General features: G+C 54.7%; 1 protein-coding gene across 8 annotated transcripts in view; it reads right to left on the bottom strand.

The window, feature by feature from the left end:
* Nucleotides 1-9: 9 nt before the first annotated feature.
* Nucleotides 10-18217, bottom strand: part of SQSTM1 (sequestosome 1) — a 29472-nt gene continuing 11264 nt past the window's right edge. For 4 of the 8 annotated variants that reach the window (XM_063724567.1, XM_063724565.1, XM_063724563.1 and 1 more), the window contains 7 exons: nt 12633-12728; nt 11592-11821; nt 11356-11497; nt 10480-10560; nt 2302-2522; nt 1765-1954; nt 10-855 (listed from right to left, as the gene is read on the bottom strand). In XM_063724567.1, the coding sequence (XP_063580637.1) occupies nt 698-855; nt 1765-1954; nt 2302-2522; nt 10480-10560; nt 11356-11497; nt 11592-11821; nt 12633-12681 (1071 nt within the window). In that variant the 5' untranslated portion in view covers nt 12682-12728 and the 3' untranslated portion in view covers nt 10-697. Of the gene's footprint in view, nt 856-1764; nt 1961-2301; nt 2523-10479; nt 10561-11355; nt 11498-11591; nt 11822-12632; nt 12729-14539; nt 14819-18217 lie in introns of those variants that run through there. The other 4 variants (XM_063724566.1, XM_063724561.1, XM_009241370.4 and 1 more) reach the window with 3 other exon arrangements.

Here is an 18217-nt window from a genome sequence, read left to right as displayed (position 1 = left end):
CAAATATCGTTGGTTAAAGTGCTGATGCCATTTAATTAGATTGTTTACAAATTTAACAGGATGGCTACAAAGAGATCTTATTTTAAAAGCAGCTGATGGTTTGGAAATGAGAGAACTACAGTGGTGAAGAGACTAGGAGGCAGCTCTCAGTGAAACCAACATTATGGATGCCCTTCGTGAGCGTTCTCAGTCCCAGCAGGAAGCCTACAACACTGGCCTCCCCGGCCTCCCTGCTGCCTGTGCCAGGACAGCCCCCTCCCCTGCTGACAACACCTAGGCTTACTTTATCTAAAATCAGAGTGTACCAGGTCTCTTGCAGAAAATCATCAACCAAATGTCAGGGACCTATGAGTCATTTAAAAAAAAAAACAAAGTGGAAGGCCATTAGGCAAGCTATGTGCTGGGCTGCTAATGTAGCCCCTGCAGGGAGGGGTCAGGAGCGCGCTGCAGCGAGCCTTGGATCTCGCAGGCCCAGCCCTGCTGCAAGGAGCCAGAGCACCCAGGAAACATCAGCACACACACGGGGACCCTCCCTTCATGTCACTTGTTTTGCTGCCCTAAATGGCTTCTTGCACCCTAACCCCTGATCCTGGAAGAAGGCAGAGAAACTGGCCTGTACAGAGACCTGCAATTCTATGCGAGCTTAACACAACTATGAGACAGAAGAGGGGGACGCAGAAGAGGTGGGCAAAAGCGGTCACAACGGCGGGGGATGCTTTGAATACTGGATGGTGTCCAGAGCCGCCCCGATGTCATAATTCTTGGTCTGCAGGAGCCTGGTGAGCCAGCCGCCTTCATCAGAGAAGCCCATGGACAGCATCTGGGAGAGGGACTCAATCAGCCGCGGGTCAGCCTCTGCCGAAACAGTAAGGAAGCCATGAGGAGTGGTGCTGAGCCCTGTGAGTGACCCGAAACACATACCCTCCTGCCTTGGCCAGCCAGGACCAGGGTCTGCCAGTGTCCGAGCCTGCCCAGAGCTCTGGCCCTCACAGGCCACAGTGGACCTGCTTTGCCTGTAAAGGGCCAAGCAGTCTTTTTCACACTGCTCAACTCTGCCACTGCGACACAAGGCAGCCAGGTGGTAGGTAAACAGAACTATCGATGGACACTGAAATATGCATTTCATCTGTCACATCTTTTGATTTTAAAATACAAGAACTACTCTTGGCCCATAGGCCATAGCTCGCCATCCCCTGCCCTAAGGTAGAGAAGACACACACCGGCAGCCCACAGCAGGTTGTGCACACGGACCTTGGTTTACACAACGGCTGCCGTGTGACAAGGAGTCTCTGTCAGCTGTCCCCACCCCCCACTGCTGCCTGCCCACCGTCCACTTCAACAGTGGCTTCTGCCTGGCTCCTACAGGGATCCTGGCTATGACCCCCTCTCTCAGACCAGCACTCCCTGAGGAGACACTGAGTGTGACTAGTAGAGACACACCCAGTGCTGCCCCCTTCTCTATGTCACACCTGCCTTAATTCCTTGTCTGCATGTTAAGTTTTAGAAACTCCTACAATTAATATTCCTGGCTCTGGAGTCTGCTTAAAGAAAAACATTTTTAGAACTCCTGCATTAGCAGAGCTTACTCGCTATTGCTCAGGGTACACATAAGAGAACAAAACCAACTCCTAACCTCCCACCCCTACAGACAGCCCTGCAGTGGAGAACATCCCATCCTTCTGTTTGTGTCGCTGAAATCAGAAGGGGGCAGGATGCTCTGAAGGGAAAGGTGGGAATATATACAAAACCTCTTGGTTCACTTGCCTGGGGGGAGATGCGGATACAAGGCAGCTTCCTTCAGCCCTGTGGGTCCCTCCTGGGAGGGGTCCAGAGAGCTTGGCCCTTCGGATTCTGGCATCTGTAGGGACTGCAGTTCACCTGTAGATGGGTCCACTTCTTTTGAAGACAAATGGGTCCAGTCTTCATCTCCTCCTGAACAGTTATCCGACTCCATGTGTTCCTGGAACAAAACTTACCATGAGCACGCAGAAGACACGCGCAACAGGCCAAGCCTGACCATGGCACGGGCTCTTGGCAAACAGTCGGGGAGCATGCATGCACACGTGCGTTTAAGGCTGCAGGGGTCTAGGGGGAACAGTGAGCCACTCACAAAGACCAAATAACTACACAGTTCTAGCAGGTTCCCAGAGTGACTTTAATGGCACGGACATCACTGCAGCAGCAGCAGCTGCAGTTCCCTCGGGTTTTATAAGTGGGGCTGCCTAGGTGCTGAGGATGAGCGGAGGTGCAGGCCACAAATCACTAGGCTGGCCGTGGTCCCAGGTGGCGGGAGGGGTACAGGCTTGCCTCAGGGTGCCCCTCGGACTCCAAGGCGATCTTTCTCATCTGCTCCGCCAGAGACTGCGTGGCGCCCTCAACATTCCCACCCAGCTTGCTGGGGTCAGAGCAGCAGCTGCTTGGCTGTGAGCTGCTCTTCTCCTCAGTGCTGGAACTCTCTGGAGAGACGGGGGTCAGGCGGCTTCTTTTCCCTCCGTGCTCCACATCAATATCAACTTCAATGCCTAGAGGCCAAGGAGGAAAGAGAAAGCTGTGAAGTTCCCCCAAGGATGCACCTGCAAGTAGGAGCTTGGCCTGTGGGGACTACAGACTCACGAAGATCTCACGTTCATTCCCCACAAACAGGTGTCTGGATGGTGGCACTCAGCATGTGGATGCAGGTGCTAAGTTCTCCTACCCAGCTCGACCCCGGAATCACACAGCCAGTATGGGACCAGACAATGTAAACCTATGAGTCAGAGGCTTCTCCCAATATCCCAGCTACAAATCTCTGTGGCTTCTGGAAACATTCTTGGTGTACCCATGATACTGGACCTTTCTCTTTCTCCAATTCAGTAAAACATTAATCTCAGCTAGCATCTAAGGTCAGCTCCTGAGCCAGAAAGTCGAAAGAGACCTTGTTTTTCCTAACCATGCAGGACAGGGGCCACACAGCAGGTAGGGCCAGGCCCTAAGTACAGGGAGAGCCAATACTGCACGTGGCAGGCGCTTCCAGCCACAGTGATGGAAGGCCATGTGCCTCCTGACACCTGCACGTGGAGGCTTTGTGCGGTGACACATACGCGCACCTAAACGCTGGGGCTCTGCTCCGGGAGGTGGATGGGCCGTGCAGGCGCGGCATAGGGCCCAACACTGGCCCCGCAGGGAGCCTGCACACCTCCAGGCTCACGTGACTCACCAGGGACAGAGGGGAGAATCACCTGCACTATTTTTGAAATTAAATGTGTCAAAAGTCTCCACACCCACAGCTTAGAGTCACCAGTTGCCAAAGGCTGTGGTGCACACTCCCTGCCCCCATCCCACTCCCCAAAGCCTCCCTGTGCCCTTTCAGCTCATGCTGCTCTTGCCTGCTGATGGAGTTCACATCTGTGCATTTCCTCCTCTAGACCAGTATCTGTCTCTCCTTCCACTACCCTCTCCAAGACTCAATTTCTTGTTAAAAGAACATTCAGGGGCCGGGTGTGGTGGCTCAGCCTGTAATCCCAGCACTTTGGTTAAAAGAACATTCAGTGGCCAGGCACGGTGGCTCACGCCTGTAATCCCAGCACTTTGGGAGGCTGAGGCAGGCGGATCACGAGGTCAGGAGATCGAGACTATCCTGGCTAACACGGTGAAACCCCGTCTACTAAAAATACAAAAAATCAGCTGGGCGTGGTGGCGCTCGCCTGTAGTCTCAGTTACTCGGGAGGCTGAGGCAGGAGAATCGCTTGAACCCGGGAGGTGGAGGTTGCAGTGAGCCGAGATGGCGCCACTGCACTCCAGCCTGGGTGACAGAGCAAGACTCCATCTCAAAAAAAAAAAAAGTCAAAAAGAAAATTTAATGTTTCAGCTAGTACCTCCATCTAAATGTTCTTTGCTGGGTCAAGTAGCAGAGACTATCTCCTCGTATAGCTTTTGTTTTCCTACCACTGATGATGGCTTCTCTTTTCTTTTTTTTTTTTCTTTTTTAGACGGAGTCTCACTCTGTCGCCCAGGCTGGAGTGCAGTGCTGCGATCTCGGCTCACTGCAGCCTCCGCCCACCAGGTTCCAGCGATTCTCCTGCCTCAGCCTCCCGAGTAGCTGGGATTACAGGCACCCGCCACCACACCCAGCTAATTTTTGTACTTTTAGTAGAGATGGGGTTTCACCATGTTGGCCAGGCTGGTCTTGAACTCCTGACCTCAGGTGATCCGCCCGCCTTGGCCTCCCAAAGTGCTTGGATTACAGGCATGAGCCACTGCACCCAGCCTGCCTTCTCTTTTCATTTGCTAACTTTCCCCATGTTCTCCCACAGCATCTCCATAGTTTTCTACAAGGGTGAAGTGGATCAGAGGCCCCACTGGTTCTGGTGTTTTCCATAGAGAGTGCCCCTTGCTGTGCAGCCTCCTGTTCCAGCCAGGACTGGCAGCTCTCTGGGCAGAGGCTGCACTGTGATGCTGTGACCGCCTTTCCTTTCACCCTCTGTCCTGTTAGGTCCCCTGTTTGCTAATACCTCTGTGCTTCATCTTGGGTTTCTCTCTTCACGTGGTTGAAACCAAGGTTAAAATAATTCAGACTGTATACCAGAAAGTAACTTTGTTCTGCCCTGATACTTGATCGTTTTAGCTGGGTATAGAATTCTAGGCTGGACCAGGCACAGTGGCTCATGCATGTAATCCTAACACTTTGGGAGAACAACATGAGAGATCTCTTGAGCCCAGGAGTTCAAAATCGTCCTGGGCAGCATGGCAAGACCCCATCTCTACAAAAAATTTTTAAAATAGCTGGGCACAGGGCTGGGTGCAGTGGCTTACGCCTGTAATCCCAGCACTTTGGGAGGCCAAGGCAGGTGGATCATGAGGTCAGGTCAGGAGTTCAAGACCAGCCTGGCCAAGATGGTGAAACCCCGTCTCTACTAAAACTATAAAAATTAGCCAGGCGTGGTGGCGGGTGCCTGTAATCCCAGCTACTCAGGAGGCTGAAAATTGCCTGAACCCAGAAAACTGCTTGAACCCAGGAGGTGGAAACTGCAGTGAGCTGAGATCACGATACTGCACTCCAGCCTGGGCGACAGCGAGACTCTGACTCACGGCGGGGGGGAGTAAAAAAGAAAAAAAATATCTAGGCACAGTGGCACGTGCCTGGAGTCCCAGCTACTTGGGAGGCTGAAGCAGAAGGATCACTTGAGCCCACGAGATCAAGACAACTGCACCGCTGCACTCCAGCCCAGTGACAGTGGGACCCTGTTTCAGAAACAAAAGAATTCTAGGCCGAAAAGCCTTTTTAACTGATTTCTGGCGTCATCAGTTGTTCCATTGTCTCCTAGCTGTTCATGTTTGTTTGCTCTTTGTATTCCCAAGTATTTACAATAACCTAGAGTTTTAGAAGCCCCTCTTTCTTTATCCTCAGGGTTCTGACACTTGACAACGATAAGCTTTGCTGTGGGGTCTTTCTCAGCCATTGTCAGGGCCGCTTTCAATCTAGAAGATAACATCCTCATTGCCAAGAAACTATCTTGCATTTTTGTTTTGAGACAAGGTCTGGTTCTGTCACCCAGGATGGAGGGCAGTGGTACAATCCAGGCTCGTTGCACCCTCTGCCTCCCAGGCTCAAGCCATCCCCAACCTCAGCCTCCCGAGTAGCTGGGGCCATAAGTACACAACTCCATGCCTGGCTAATTTTCGTAGTGTTTGTAGACACAGGAAGTGGGGGATGGTGTCTCCCTATGTTGCCAAGGCTGGTCTCAAACTCGTGAGCTCAAGTCATCTGCCCGCCTTGGTCTCCCAAAGTGTTGGGATTACAGGCATGAGCCACCATGCCTGGCGTCAAGAAACTACCTTGCATTCTATGTTCATTTCCTCCTTTCAGTTTTCTGTTCTGGAATTGCTACTCATCCTATATTGGGCTTCTAGACTTGTTCCTACACTAGTTTTTTTAATCTTTCCTCTCCTTCTATCTCTATTTTGCTTTTGGAATATCTCCTTGAGACAATATTAGAATCTAAGCCTTTTTTCTATTTACATTTTTTAATTTCAAGAACTTTCTTATTCTATTCCCTTTGTTATCCTTTTTATAGTATCCTGTTCCTTTTTCATGCAGACAATACTCTTTTGTATCTCACTGAGGGCATTAACATTCTCTTCCCTTTAAGACCTTTTCTCCCATGTGTGGGGGCTTTCCCCAGATGGCTGGTGACCCACGGCTGTCTGATCCCACAGAAGCACTAAGAAAAGGTGGACAGGAAGCCTTCTGTGGGGCCAGCGCCATCACTAACTTCCCCTCTGCAGGGTGCCCGGGGGTCTGGCAGGCAGGAGCTGCAGGACACTTGTCTGGGGGCATTCAGCCTCCCTCAGCAGGGACTCCACCTCCTGCCTGGCCAGGGAACTGACTGCTGGGCCCACTGCTCATTTGGGATGCCCAGTTTCAGGCTGGTGCCTCACCCTGCCCTGTGTCTCTGGTATCCCATGCTGAAGCTTCCCTGGGTCAGGTACCCCTGGAATTAAACATGAGGTCTCCTTCAATTGTTGGCAAGAGCCGTCATCTGGCCAAGTGGGCCCTGAAATCTCTAACTGACACTTACTAGAGGTTTTCAACCCTCCGCCCTTGTTCCTGTCCCCCATCACTCCCACCTCTTGCCTTTTCCTGGTACCTGAACAGATGGTCTTGCTTCTCACCAGGATGCCCTGTTCTGGCACAGAGATTTCTGAAGCTTCCCTCAGCAGGTTGCCACCCTCCCTCCATTTCCATCTTCCAAAAGCTGATCACATCTTTGTCTTTTCCTCTGTTACTTTCTTTGTCTATGGTGTTTTCTTTTTTGTGTAAGCCCTTTCCTGTTATTTCAATAGAGTTTAAGGGGGGAGCAGAGGTAAAAGCAGGCTTAACTACGAGTACCTCCATCTGTAATATTTAAATTATTTTTCTCCTTTATTCTTCCCAACTTGTGATTACGAAAAGGTTGAAGCTGCCGGGCACAGTGGCTCACGCCTATAATCTCAGCATTTTGGGAGGCCAAGGCGGGCGGATCACCTGAGGTCGGGAGTTCGAGACCAGCCTGACCAACACGGAGAAACCTCGTCTCTACTAAAAATACAAAATTAGCCAGGCGTGATGGCACATGCCTGTAATCCTAGCTACTCAGAAAGGCTGAGGCAGGAGAATCGCTTGAACCCGGGAGGTGGAGGTTGTAGTGAGCCAAGATCGCACCATTGCCCTCCAGCCTGGACAACAAGAGCAAAAGTCTGTTTCCAAAAAAGAAAAAAGGTTGAAACAAACAGAAAAGTTGAAAGAATAGTACAATCAACACCCATATGCTTTTTAAATGGATGAGTAATGAGACTCGCCTGTAAACAGATCAGAGAAATTACAGAATTAGGATCTCTCCAACTTGATGATGAAAGCCTGAGATTTCAGGCCTTATAATAAGATTGGACAGGCTACTCTGTCTATGGAGTAGCCATTCTTGTATTCCTTTACTTTCTTAAGAAACTTGCTTTCAGTTAAAAAAAAAAAAAAAAAAAAAAAAAAAAGACTAGACGATGCTCCGTGCCCTGCTGCCCCACAAAGCCTCTGCGTGTCGGTTTATCAAAGATACTGTGACCAGGAGGGGCCCTGTGGCTTCGTGTCCTGCATCTCGGGGCCTGCAGCCTCCCAGCCAGGAGCAGCCTGGGTCTCGGTGGCTCCCTCAGCGGGTTCTCACCCCACCTACCAAAAGGCCTTGACACTTCACATGAAAGCCGCCGCTTACCCTACACACACTGCCACAGGGAGGCAGCTGTTGACTCGTTCCCCTTTGGGCCCTGCTCTGGGAACAGTCCCTTCTAGGCAGTTAACCTGTGAGTCATCAGGCTTATAGTTCCTCATAAAGAAACTAGCCCTAACTTCTACAACAGTCTAAGCCGTTCCTCGATTGGCTCTCCTCAGCTGAAACCACTCAGTCTATTTTACTGAAATCTTCCTTGTTTGTAGAGCTCCAGGCTCCTCCCTAGTTAGGAGAAAGCAATTCTATCCACTTTAAGCCTTTAGCTTTTAGTGCTCAAAGACATCTGAAGGCCAGGTGCAGTGGCTCATGCCTGTAATCCCAGCACTTTGGGAGGCCGAGGTGGGTGGATCACGAGGTCAGGATATCAAGATCATCCTGGCTAACACGGTGAAACCCCGTCTCTACTAAAAATACAAAACATTAGCCAGGTGTGGTGGTGGGCACCTGTGGTCCCAGCTACTCAGGAGGCTGAGGCAGGAGAATGGCGTGAACCCGGGAGGGGGAGCTTGCAGTGAGCTGAGATCACGCCACTGCACTCCAGCCTGGGCAACAGAGCCAGACTCTGTCTCAAAAAAAAAAAAAAAAGACATCTGAGCACTTGCAAGATTATTCCTGTCTGTGCCAAGTAGGGCGTCCAGTTCAGTTCTGAGATGCTGCACCAGCACAGGTGGGTCCTGAGACAGTGTGACCCCAAGCACCTGGGCAGCCTCCCAGACAGATCCCAGGCTCCACCAACACCCACTTACCAGGATCAAAAAAAGGTAAGGTCTGGGGATCTGCCCTGTTTTAAAGTCTCTACCTGAACCTAGACTTGGTTTTGTGACTTCCCGGGATGTCTCCTTTGTTCTTTGAGTGAAGGACTCTTGTTCATACCTCCAAATTCACCGGCAATCTCTCAGACCTTTAACTACGTCCAGAGTGAGTGGCAGGATTTAGGCACAGCCTATCTCTCAGTCATGATCTCAGTGCTCCACTGTTCTACCCTCCTTGGAAAGCATTAAGAATACTGATTCTTGGCCGGGCTCAGTGGCTCACACCTGTAATCCCAGCACTTTGGGAGGCCGAGGAAGGTGGATCACCAGGTCAGGAGATTGAGACCAGCCTGGCCAACATAGTGAAACCCCGTCTCTACTAAAAATACAAAAATTAGCTGGGCGTTGTGGCGGGCACCTGTAATCCCAGCTACTCGGGAGGCTGAGGCAGGAGAATCGCTTGAACCTGGGAGGCAGAGGTTGCAGTGAGCCAAGATCACACCATTGCACTCTAGCCTGGGTGACAAGGGTGAAAGTCTGTCTCCAAAAAAAAAAAAAAAAAACCAGAATAGTGATTCTTCTCTCCTATTCTCTGACTTCGCCTCTAAACTCTAGTACAGAAGCCATGTGTGTTTGGGCTGTTTAGTTCAGAAGCAATGCCAAGATGTCACTGCCGCCTCAAAGTGGAATGAGCAAGGCCGGGCACAGTGGCTCATGCCTTTAATCCCAGCACTTTGGGAGGCCAAGGCGGGTGGATCACCTGAGGTCAGGAGTTCAAGACCAGCCTGGCCAACGTGGCGAAACCCCGTCTCTACTAAAAAAATACAAACATTAGCTGGGCATGGTGGTGGGTACCTGTAATCCCACTTACCCAGGAGGCTGAAGCAGGGGAATCACTTGAACCCAGGAGGCGGAGGTTGCAGTGAGCAGAGATGGCACCACTGCACTCCAGCCTCGGTGACAGAGCAAGACTCCATCTCAAAAAAAAAAAAAAAAAAAGCGGAATGAGCAGAGTTGGAGCAGATGGCAGTCATGCCCTGTAGCCACAGGAGGCAGCAGGCAGGGTTCGGACGCCCCTCCTGGCAGCATTCTTTCAGACACTGAACACAACCTTTGGACAGGCTGGGTGAACACAACCTTTGGACAGGCTGGGTGAACACAACCTTTGGACAGGCTGGGTGAACACAGCCTGTCCACTGCAGTCACAAAAACAAGCTCACTCGTCTAGCGAGAGATGCTAGTGTCCCAGCGATCCATCTGCCATCACGGATCCACCGTCACCTTGAACTAGAAGTTGGCTTCATTCACTGATTCTCACTGCCGCATGCCTAACCCTGCAGCACCCGCCCCAGACCCTTAGCCAGACACAACAGGCACTTTCTAAAGCCCAGCGGGGAGGGGTCTCAGAGCCTGAGCTCATGCCTGGGGTCAGGTGGCACCTTCACCCACCCCACAGACCCACTGTGCAACCTGAGGCACCAGAACTGGGTGTCACCCAGAGCACCTGCCTCCACTTTCTCCCTGCTCTGAGGCAGGCCCAGCACTCAGAAGCACCAGAGGTTTGGGGGTTGTAAACTAAAAGAAGGAAAAGATAAATAGCATGTCAACCAACTACTACCCAGGTCCTCAGAAGTCCAAATCCCAAGGCCTGGCTTAGGGGAAAATGCAGACTATTGTTCACCCAAAGGAGGGCAGTCAGAGGTGACAGGCAAGACCTGCAATCAGAGTCTGGTCACCCTCCCTTACTGGGATTATCCCAACCAAATGCCAGCTGATTCTACTTCACTCCATGTAGAAAGCTCGAGAATTTTGTCAGGAAGTTCAACCTTGAGTTGCCTGTAAGTCCAGCACTACTAAAGGTTGATTTGAGGCAACAAATCCTCACCAGTGTCAAGGGCATGTCAATTACCCGTTCCTCTGCAGTATTCCAGGTGAAAGTTACATAAAGTGCAGGCTGAGTTAGGGAAGCACGGGCAAGGAGGCGCACTCACCCAGAGGGCTAAGGGCAGCTGCCACACTCTCCCCAACGTTCTTCAGGAAATTCACACTGGGATCCTCCGATGGACCAGAAGCTTTGATTTTTACAAAGATAAGATAAAGATATCTTTAATGCCTTGGATACCTGTCACAGTCCTGTCACCGTCTTGCCAAGGTCCCTGTGTTCCCGGGTGACCTTTAACCCGGACGTCTCGTCCAGTGGCCCACTCAGCATCCCCCTCTCCTTCCTCCCACTCGGCACCCGCTGGCCCTGCACAGAGAAGCATCTCCACTCTCCCGTGCCATCTCCCCTCATCTGCGACCCTGGTGCTCAGCAACCCCAGAGGCTCAGGCTCAGTACACTGTGAATATTGATCACATCCTTGAGTAAATATGTTATTTACTCAAAGTCAAGCAAACATCCCCATCTTTGTCCCAAAGGGTGAGGTGATTCATAGGACACAGTAACATTAATAACATCAGAATCCAAAAATCTAGACTACAAAGCTAAGGGGTAAGTCTTTAACTTACAACTATGTTTAAAAGGACTTCAGCAACTTTGGCTCTGTTCTTCCCGACAATCATCACAAAAGAGAACAAAGAGCATCAAAGATCCCTGGGCTGGAAGGGCCTCCCTGCCTGCACCTCAGGGTACCTCGAGAGGGCAGCCTTCGGAGGTGGGAAGGGCTGTGCAGGTAAATTTGTGGCCTCAGGCACTTAGGCACCTCAGTTTCCCCATTTGGGAAATGCAGAGATACTCCCCACTTTGCAGGGTTCTTGTGTGATTGTAGGACACTGGGAAGGTGGGGAGGTATCCTGAATTCTTGCCTTGCACACAGGCTGCCTGACTACTGTCACCAATCAGAAGCCGGTTCCAACGCAAGCCTCACCTGATTCCGCCGTGGGACCAGGGCGGGCATCCCCTGCACGAGGAGGACGTGGGCTCCAGTTTCCTGGTGGGCCCATTTCCCATCCTGGCCACCCGAAGTGCCCGTGTTTCACCTTCCGGAGCCAGCGGTTGTGTGAGAAGCCCTGGGGGAGGAATTAGCAGAGCGGCAGGCAGTGAGTGGGACAAGGTTCCCGCCACCCTGAGCCCACCCCAGGCCTGCAGAGAGGGCCTGCTCACCTCAGACAGGTGCCCGAAGGGGCTGGGGAATGCGAGCTTGGTGTGCCCCCGGTGCAAGCCCTTTCCCTCACAGACGCTACACAAGTCGTAGTCTGGGCAGACACTGCACTTGTAGCGGGTTCCTACCACGGGCCCATTGCAGCCATCACAGATCACGTTGGGGTGCACCATGTTGCGGGGCGCCTCCTGAGCACACGGTGGGCGGTGGTCCCGCCGGCACTCTTTTTTCTCTACAGGAAGGGTAGAGAGAGCCGCTAGGGTGGGGCCCCCTAAAGTCCTCCCCCTCTATCGTCACTGTGGGGCTGTCACTGCCAGCAAGGCCCCTGGCCCTGCTCTATCGTCACTGTGGGGCTGTCACTGCCAGCAAGGCCCCTGGCCCTGCTCTCCAGCATGGAGTCCACACAAAATTCAGCCACTTAGATGAGGGCAGCAGAGCAACCAAGAACCTGCTAGGAGGTTCCCAGTCCCTGTGTCTGTTACCCGGGAACTGTGGCGCAGGCAGCAGAGCAGCAGCAAGGAGCCCTGTCTGCACAGCTTTGGCCTTGCTCTTCACCCAAGCACCACGGCACCAGACCCCATCCCTAGAGTGAACTTCGACTTCTCTTTCTCAGGTCAGGCACAGCACTTAATATGTCTTTTTTTTTTTGTCGCCTAGGCTGGAATACAGTCATGTGATTTCGGCTCGTGGCAACCTCCGCTCTCCAGGTTTAAGCGATTCTCATCTCAGCCTCCTGAGTAGCTGCGACCAGAAGCGTGTACCACCACACCCGGCTAACTTCTGTATTTTTAGTAGCGACAAGGTTTCACCATGTTGGCCAGGCTGGTCTTAAACTCCTGACCTCAGGTGACCTGCCCGCCTCGGCCTCCCAAAGTGCTGGGATTACAGGCGTGAGCCACCACACCTGGCCTATGTCCCTGTCTTAAACAGCCCTCAAATTCCTGACCCCTTCACTGGTGGAACATCAAGCCCTGTTTTTTACTCAGCAGGGAACTGAGTACAAGCTGAGTTGGCTTCAGGCAGCCGCCAGAGCAGCCCCTTACCTTTAATGTAGATTCGGAAGATGTCATCCTTCACGTAGGACATGGCCATTGTCAATTCCTCGTCACTGGAAAAGGCAACCAAGTCCCCGTCCTCATCTAGATTGTTTAAAAGACAGCACATGAGCACCCAGGGGTTCTCAGCTGGACATAAGCTGCTGGATATGGGCTGGGGCCAGTATGAAAGGGACACTCACAGGGCTATAAACTGGAGCACACCTACGTGAGCCACGGAGGGCAGGAATGAGAGGCAAGACTGGCCCCTTGCTCTGGCACCTCCTGCAAGGTGAGTGCTCCAACCTGGGCCCTGGACCACAGCCCCATGCAGGGGGCGGAGGGCCTGTGCACAGGGGCAACAGCAGCTTCGGCTGCTGCACTTATTTAGCCTTGGGCCAGCTGCCTCTTCAGAAACGTGCCACCTCATTCCACATCTGACCAGGCCCATGTCCGTCTTCAACCGTGGGAGATCCCTGCCTGTGACCTGCTCCTGAGAGGCCCAGCCCCACAAAGGCCTTAGACTTCTAGTGGCTTGGGAGTAAAGGAGACGAGGGCATCTGCCTGCTTCTTTCCCTAACAAAGCTAAAAAACATGTATTTGTATGTAGTCTCCAGTTGTGACAGATACATGTGAGCTCAAATGGCTTTAAAGCACAACTGTGCAGACCAAACCACACCATCCACCATGGGTACAGGTGAGGCACCCAAAGATGCAAACAACCCAAATGTCTGTCAACTAATGAACAGGTAAACAAAACATGGCCTGTCCATACAACAGAGTATTATTCCTCCAAAAAAAAGTACTGATATGTGCCACAACACTGAACACATTACACTAAGTGAAAGAAACCACTTGCAAGACTACATTGTCTGATTCTATTTACATGAAATGTCCAGGATTGCAAGATGAATAGATATAGAAAGGAGGTTGCTGGGGGCATGTGGATAGGGGGGTGATAAAAGGTATATATAGCGTTTATAAGGTGATGAAAAGCTCTCACATTGAATATGGTCCACAAAACTATTAAAATGGTGAAAACCACTGACTTGTACACTAAATGGGTGAACCCTTACGTCAGTTACAGCTCAATAACATCACAATTTTTTTTTTTTAAGAATAGCAGAGGGCCTGGCAGGCTGGCAGCACTCCAGAGGGAGGTCCTAGCACTGCCCCCTCCCAGGGGCCGGCCTTGGCCACCTCCCCCCGTCCTGGCCACAACCACCTCCCTAACCCCACCCCCAGCAGCCACTGGTCACACCAGCGCAGCAGGAAACAGTTCCGGGGCTTCTGTGCCTACACCAACGCTTCTGAAGAACGTTCTCGTCCACTTGCCAATGGGAAAACATCTGTACTCGACCTGGCCTGGAGCGTTCCGCCGGCAATCAGTGCCCTCCTCCCAGGCGCTGTCGCGGCGCTCGCGAGTCCCCCGCACCCCCGCGCTTGTTTACCCACGTCACTCCCTCCCCTCCGCCGGCGCTCCCCGGGCTCCTCCAGGGCATTATCTGAACCCACCACCTGGCGCAGCAAGATGTCAGTGTAACCCGAGTGCCCGCCTGACCACCCAGCTCCCGCGGAGAGCCAGAGAGTTCGCCCCGGCGCGTCCTTGCCAAAATCTCCAACAGCGCGGGGGATGGGGGGGCGTCTGACGCCCCCAGGCTCGAGCCCCCGGCCGGCAGGGCTCCACCGCCCCAGGGGGCCAACGGTGAGCAGCGGGTCCCGGCCTTGGTCACCACTCCAGTCACCAGGCCGGCTCCCATGGCCGAACTGGGGACCCATGCAGGCCACCGCCATCCAGGGAGCAGACCCCCTCACGGCCCGCCAGGCATCGCCGAGAAGGGAGGGGGCAGCCACCCCGCGGCAGGAGGCCGTGCCCGGCCTGCGTCACCGCCCCCGCCGCTCCCCGGCCCGCTCACCGCGGTAGTGCGCCTGGAAGCCGCCGGGCCGCAGCGCGGGGAACAGGGCGGCCACCCGGCTCAGTAGCCGCTCGCAGGGCCCCGGACCTGCCGCAGCCTCGGCTTCCGCCTCAGGCTCGGGGCTGAAGCAGAAGCTGAAGCGGCGGATCTCGCGCGCCGCTTCCTCCTTGCCCAGAAGGTAGGCCTTCACGGTGAGCGACGCCATAGCGAGCCGCGAGCTGGCGGAACACGGGCCGTCCCGGTCGCAGCCGACGCGCGGCTTTTGTAGCGAACGCGGAGGCCCCGCCCCGCCGCGAGAGGGGCGGAGTCTTTCGCGCCCTCCCCGCCCCCGCCACCGTCGTCGCGGCGCGAGAGCCTCCCTGCAGAGGCCCCTTCACTACTCTCCCCTTCCCCGCTACCCCTCGCTCCAGGTCTCCCGGCCCCCTCATTGCTGACCCCTCTCTTCACTGCCCCGGTGCACCAAGGACCCCAAGAAACCGGCCCTGGCACTCATAGAGGCCTGGTCTCCAGCCTTTGCACCTGGAATCAGGGGACTGGCGGGGGTCCAGCCCAGCGCCCCTCCCAGGCTTGGGCCCGGCCATGACTCAGCAATATCCTCAGTTGGGGGTACCCAGTGCAGGGGGAGGGGGACACAGCCCCCACATCAGGAGGCTGCTAGGCCGCCCAGTGGGCACTGCTGACCAGAACAAGCTGGCTCGCAGAGTGCTGTTCCGACGCTGCCATGGTCAGCCTCCCGCGGTGGCAGCCCTCTTACAGCGCATAGCATCCTCGGTGATGGGCCCCTAACTGGGTTGAAGGACGGACCCAGACTCTGGCCTGAACACCAGAGAAGTTCCCAGTTTAGTAGGAGTGCAGTTGAGAGGTGTTGGAGGACCAGCTAAGGTCTCCTGAGTGTCAGTGGTCACCAAGTGTTCACTGCAGTCCAAGTGACTCCTTATAGGCTCCTCAGTTCAGCAGGTAATGCCCATGGCCCTGTGGGGGCTCAGGCCCGTTGGCGGCTCAGGCCCGTTGGCCTTGTGGGCAGCCAAGGGGGTCAGCCAACAGCCTCCTCAGCTAGGAACGAAGAAACACTGCTTTATGCCACCAAAGTAACCTGTCCGCCAAAACTGGGGCAAGGAGAGGGGCAGGACGAGTGGTCACCCTCCGGAGCCTCCCAGGCAAGGTCCTGTGAATAGGAGGTCAGAACCTGCTGGGTCCAACTCATGCCACTTCAGGCCAGGCCTTGCAGGAGCTGGAGAAACCTCCCAGGGGAGGAAACCCAGAGGGAGGGAAGAGTGGCTGGATGGGGCCAGTCAGGTGCGAAGGTGATGTGTGCGCACAGCAGGGGCTGGTCCACAGGTGTGAATAATCCTTCCCGGAGGGCTCCGAAGTGGGCAAGGCTTCCACCCTGCCCAGAGCAGCCCTGTGGAGAGGGTTCAGGCCTCTCCCTGCATCCGGCGGGGGAGAGTGGAAAATGCCCCAGGGCCTGCTGGAGCCACTGCCTTGCAGACAGGGGCAGGGGACACAGAGGGGTGTGCTGGCAGAGGCTGCGGCCTACAGACAGGTGCTGGCCAAGCGTGACTCAGCAGCCCAGGCGCCTGAGAGCCACGTGGCCCCCGCCGAGGGCCGGCTTTCCTGCCCCAGCCCACGGCTATGGCCCGGTCTGAGTAGGGTGAGGACACAAGGAAAACCCTCTGGCTCTGGGAACATAGCTTTGAGGAAGCGCTCAAGGCGCCCCACTCACCCCCAAGAAGGAGCTCCTTTGCCTTCTCGCCATTTGGCCCGTTTGGGATCGCGGGAAGTTTCCGCGGGGGCTGGGGGCAGGTGAAGAGACTCGGGGGAGGTGGGGGGAGGGGAGAAGGAAGCACAGAAGGGGGGTCTTTGGGAAGCTGGGGTGGAGACCCCGGCTCTGGCCCTTCCCCACACGCCTTGTGGCCCCAGCGGCCGCCCTGCCCCCACGCGAGGCCGAGGCCTCCCGGAGGTAAACAAGGCGCGGCGGGAACCCCCTGGCAGGGCCCTCTCCTCCCGCCGCGGAGGTCAGGTGGTCTGGCCGGCAGTGAGTCAGCGTCCCATGACGGCTGTCGTAATAGGGGGATCCCCGGCCCCTGCTGCCACCCATCTCAGTGACCTCTTACCTGGAGGCTGGGCTGGGGAGTGGCTCCGGGGTCCCCGTGAGTCCCCTGAGCAGGAAGAGCGTGTGCAGCGGCTGGAGCCAAAGAGACACTCTCCCCCTTCTGGCCTCTGACTCCTTTGCCTTTCCCGATGCAGTCCCACCCCGCAAGCTCCCCGCGTCCATTGGCCCCCTTCCCACCCTCCAGGGCCCGGCGTGCATGCCCAGGGAAAGCTCGGCACCTGAGCCGCGAGACCCACTATGGACCAGCCTCTCATTTCCTCATCTTTCAAATGGGGCTGAAGTGGGAGGATTTGGGCTGCCCTCCCAGGCAATGCCCCGTGGGTGTGCGAGTTGTTTAGCTGCTTTGGGGGCTGTAAGCTGGGAGCTCAGGGCAGGACAGAGACTGCAGGGGGGCTGAGGTGAAAGAGTGTGGAGGGCACCAGAGGCCTAAGCCAAGCGCCCAGTGGTCCCAGGAGACCAGCCGGGGCAGTCACAGGGGTGGTCTGGTTCTGTCTGTTGCTGCCCAGCATGTTGTAACCACCTCCTCAGTTCCCCCTTCCCCTTCCCAAATAATCCTATGCCTTGGCAGTGGTGTTCCCAGGTTCGCTTCTTTTCTTCGGGGTGTGGAGTCAAGTGTCCGCGTGGGTGCTGGGGCAGCCAGAGACAAGGCCACTGAGGGATTCAGGCTGCACCGCTCTGGGCCATCTTTAGGGAGACTGACAATCACAGGGGACACAGGGGATGAGTTCCTCTACAGAGGTCCTGGTCTGTGTGGGGGCCTCCAGGCCTTCTGCGCTGCAGCCACTCCCTTCCACTCACACTCCCTGCCGTCTTCCTAATCATGCCAGCTCATTCTACCTGGTGACTTTTCCCTGGCTCTCCCTTTGGTCCAAAACCCTTTCCACTCCTGCCCTACATGGCAACTTCCCACCCTAAATGTCTCCTCCTGAGTGGGGCCTTCCTTGACCACTCCCTAGGAAAAATCCCCAGGCACTGGACATCACTTTTTTCTTTTTTTTTTTTTTTTTTGAGACAGTCTCTGTCACCCAGGCTGAAGTGCAGTGGCACGATCTCGGCTCACTGCAACCTCCGCCTCCCAGGTTCAAGCAATTCTCCTGCTCCTTCCCCAGTCTCCCAAGTAGCTGGGAGTACAGGTGCCCGCCACCAAGCCTTGCTAATTTTTGTATTTTTAGTAGAGATGGGTTTCACTATGTTGGCCAGGCTGCTCTTGAACTCCTGACCTCAGGTGATCCGCCCACCTCGGCCTCCCAAAGTGCTGGGACTGCAGGCGTGAGCCACCAGCCCGGCCAGACATCACCCCCTTTTAGCCCTTTCAGACAAGCCCAAAGCCCAGGCAAGAGGTGCTGGGGCCATGGGAAGGGGCATGCCCACAAGGGGTTTGCAAAGATCTTTCTAAAAGAAAAGGAGTTCAAGTCATGGACAGACATGGTTAGAGAATTCAGTGATGCCAAGTTGTCAGGCCTGAGAGCCCCAGGGACCCTCTCCTACTGGAAGCCCAGAGCTGCAGAAAGAGGTCCCCCGGGCTGGGCGAATTTCACCAAATAAATTCAAATATGGCCTGCCTC

The sequence above is a fragment of the Pongo abelii genome, chromosome 4 (genome assembly GCF_028885655.2).
Source record: "Pongo abelii isolate AG06213 chromosome 4, NHGRI_mPonAbe1-v2.0_pri, whole genome shotgun sequence".
NCBI classification, from domain to species: domain Eukaryota; kingdom Metazoa; phylum Chordata; class Mammalia; order Primates; family Hominidae; genus Pongo; species Pongo abelii.
The sequence above is the reverse complement of the archived record's forward strand: the minus strand, read 5'-3'. Positions and strand labels throughout refer to the sequence as shown.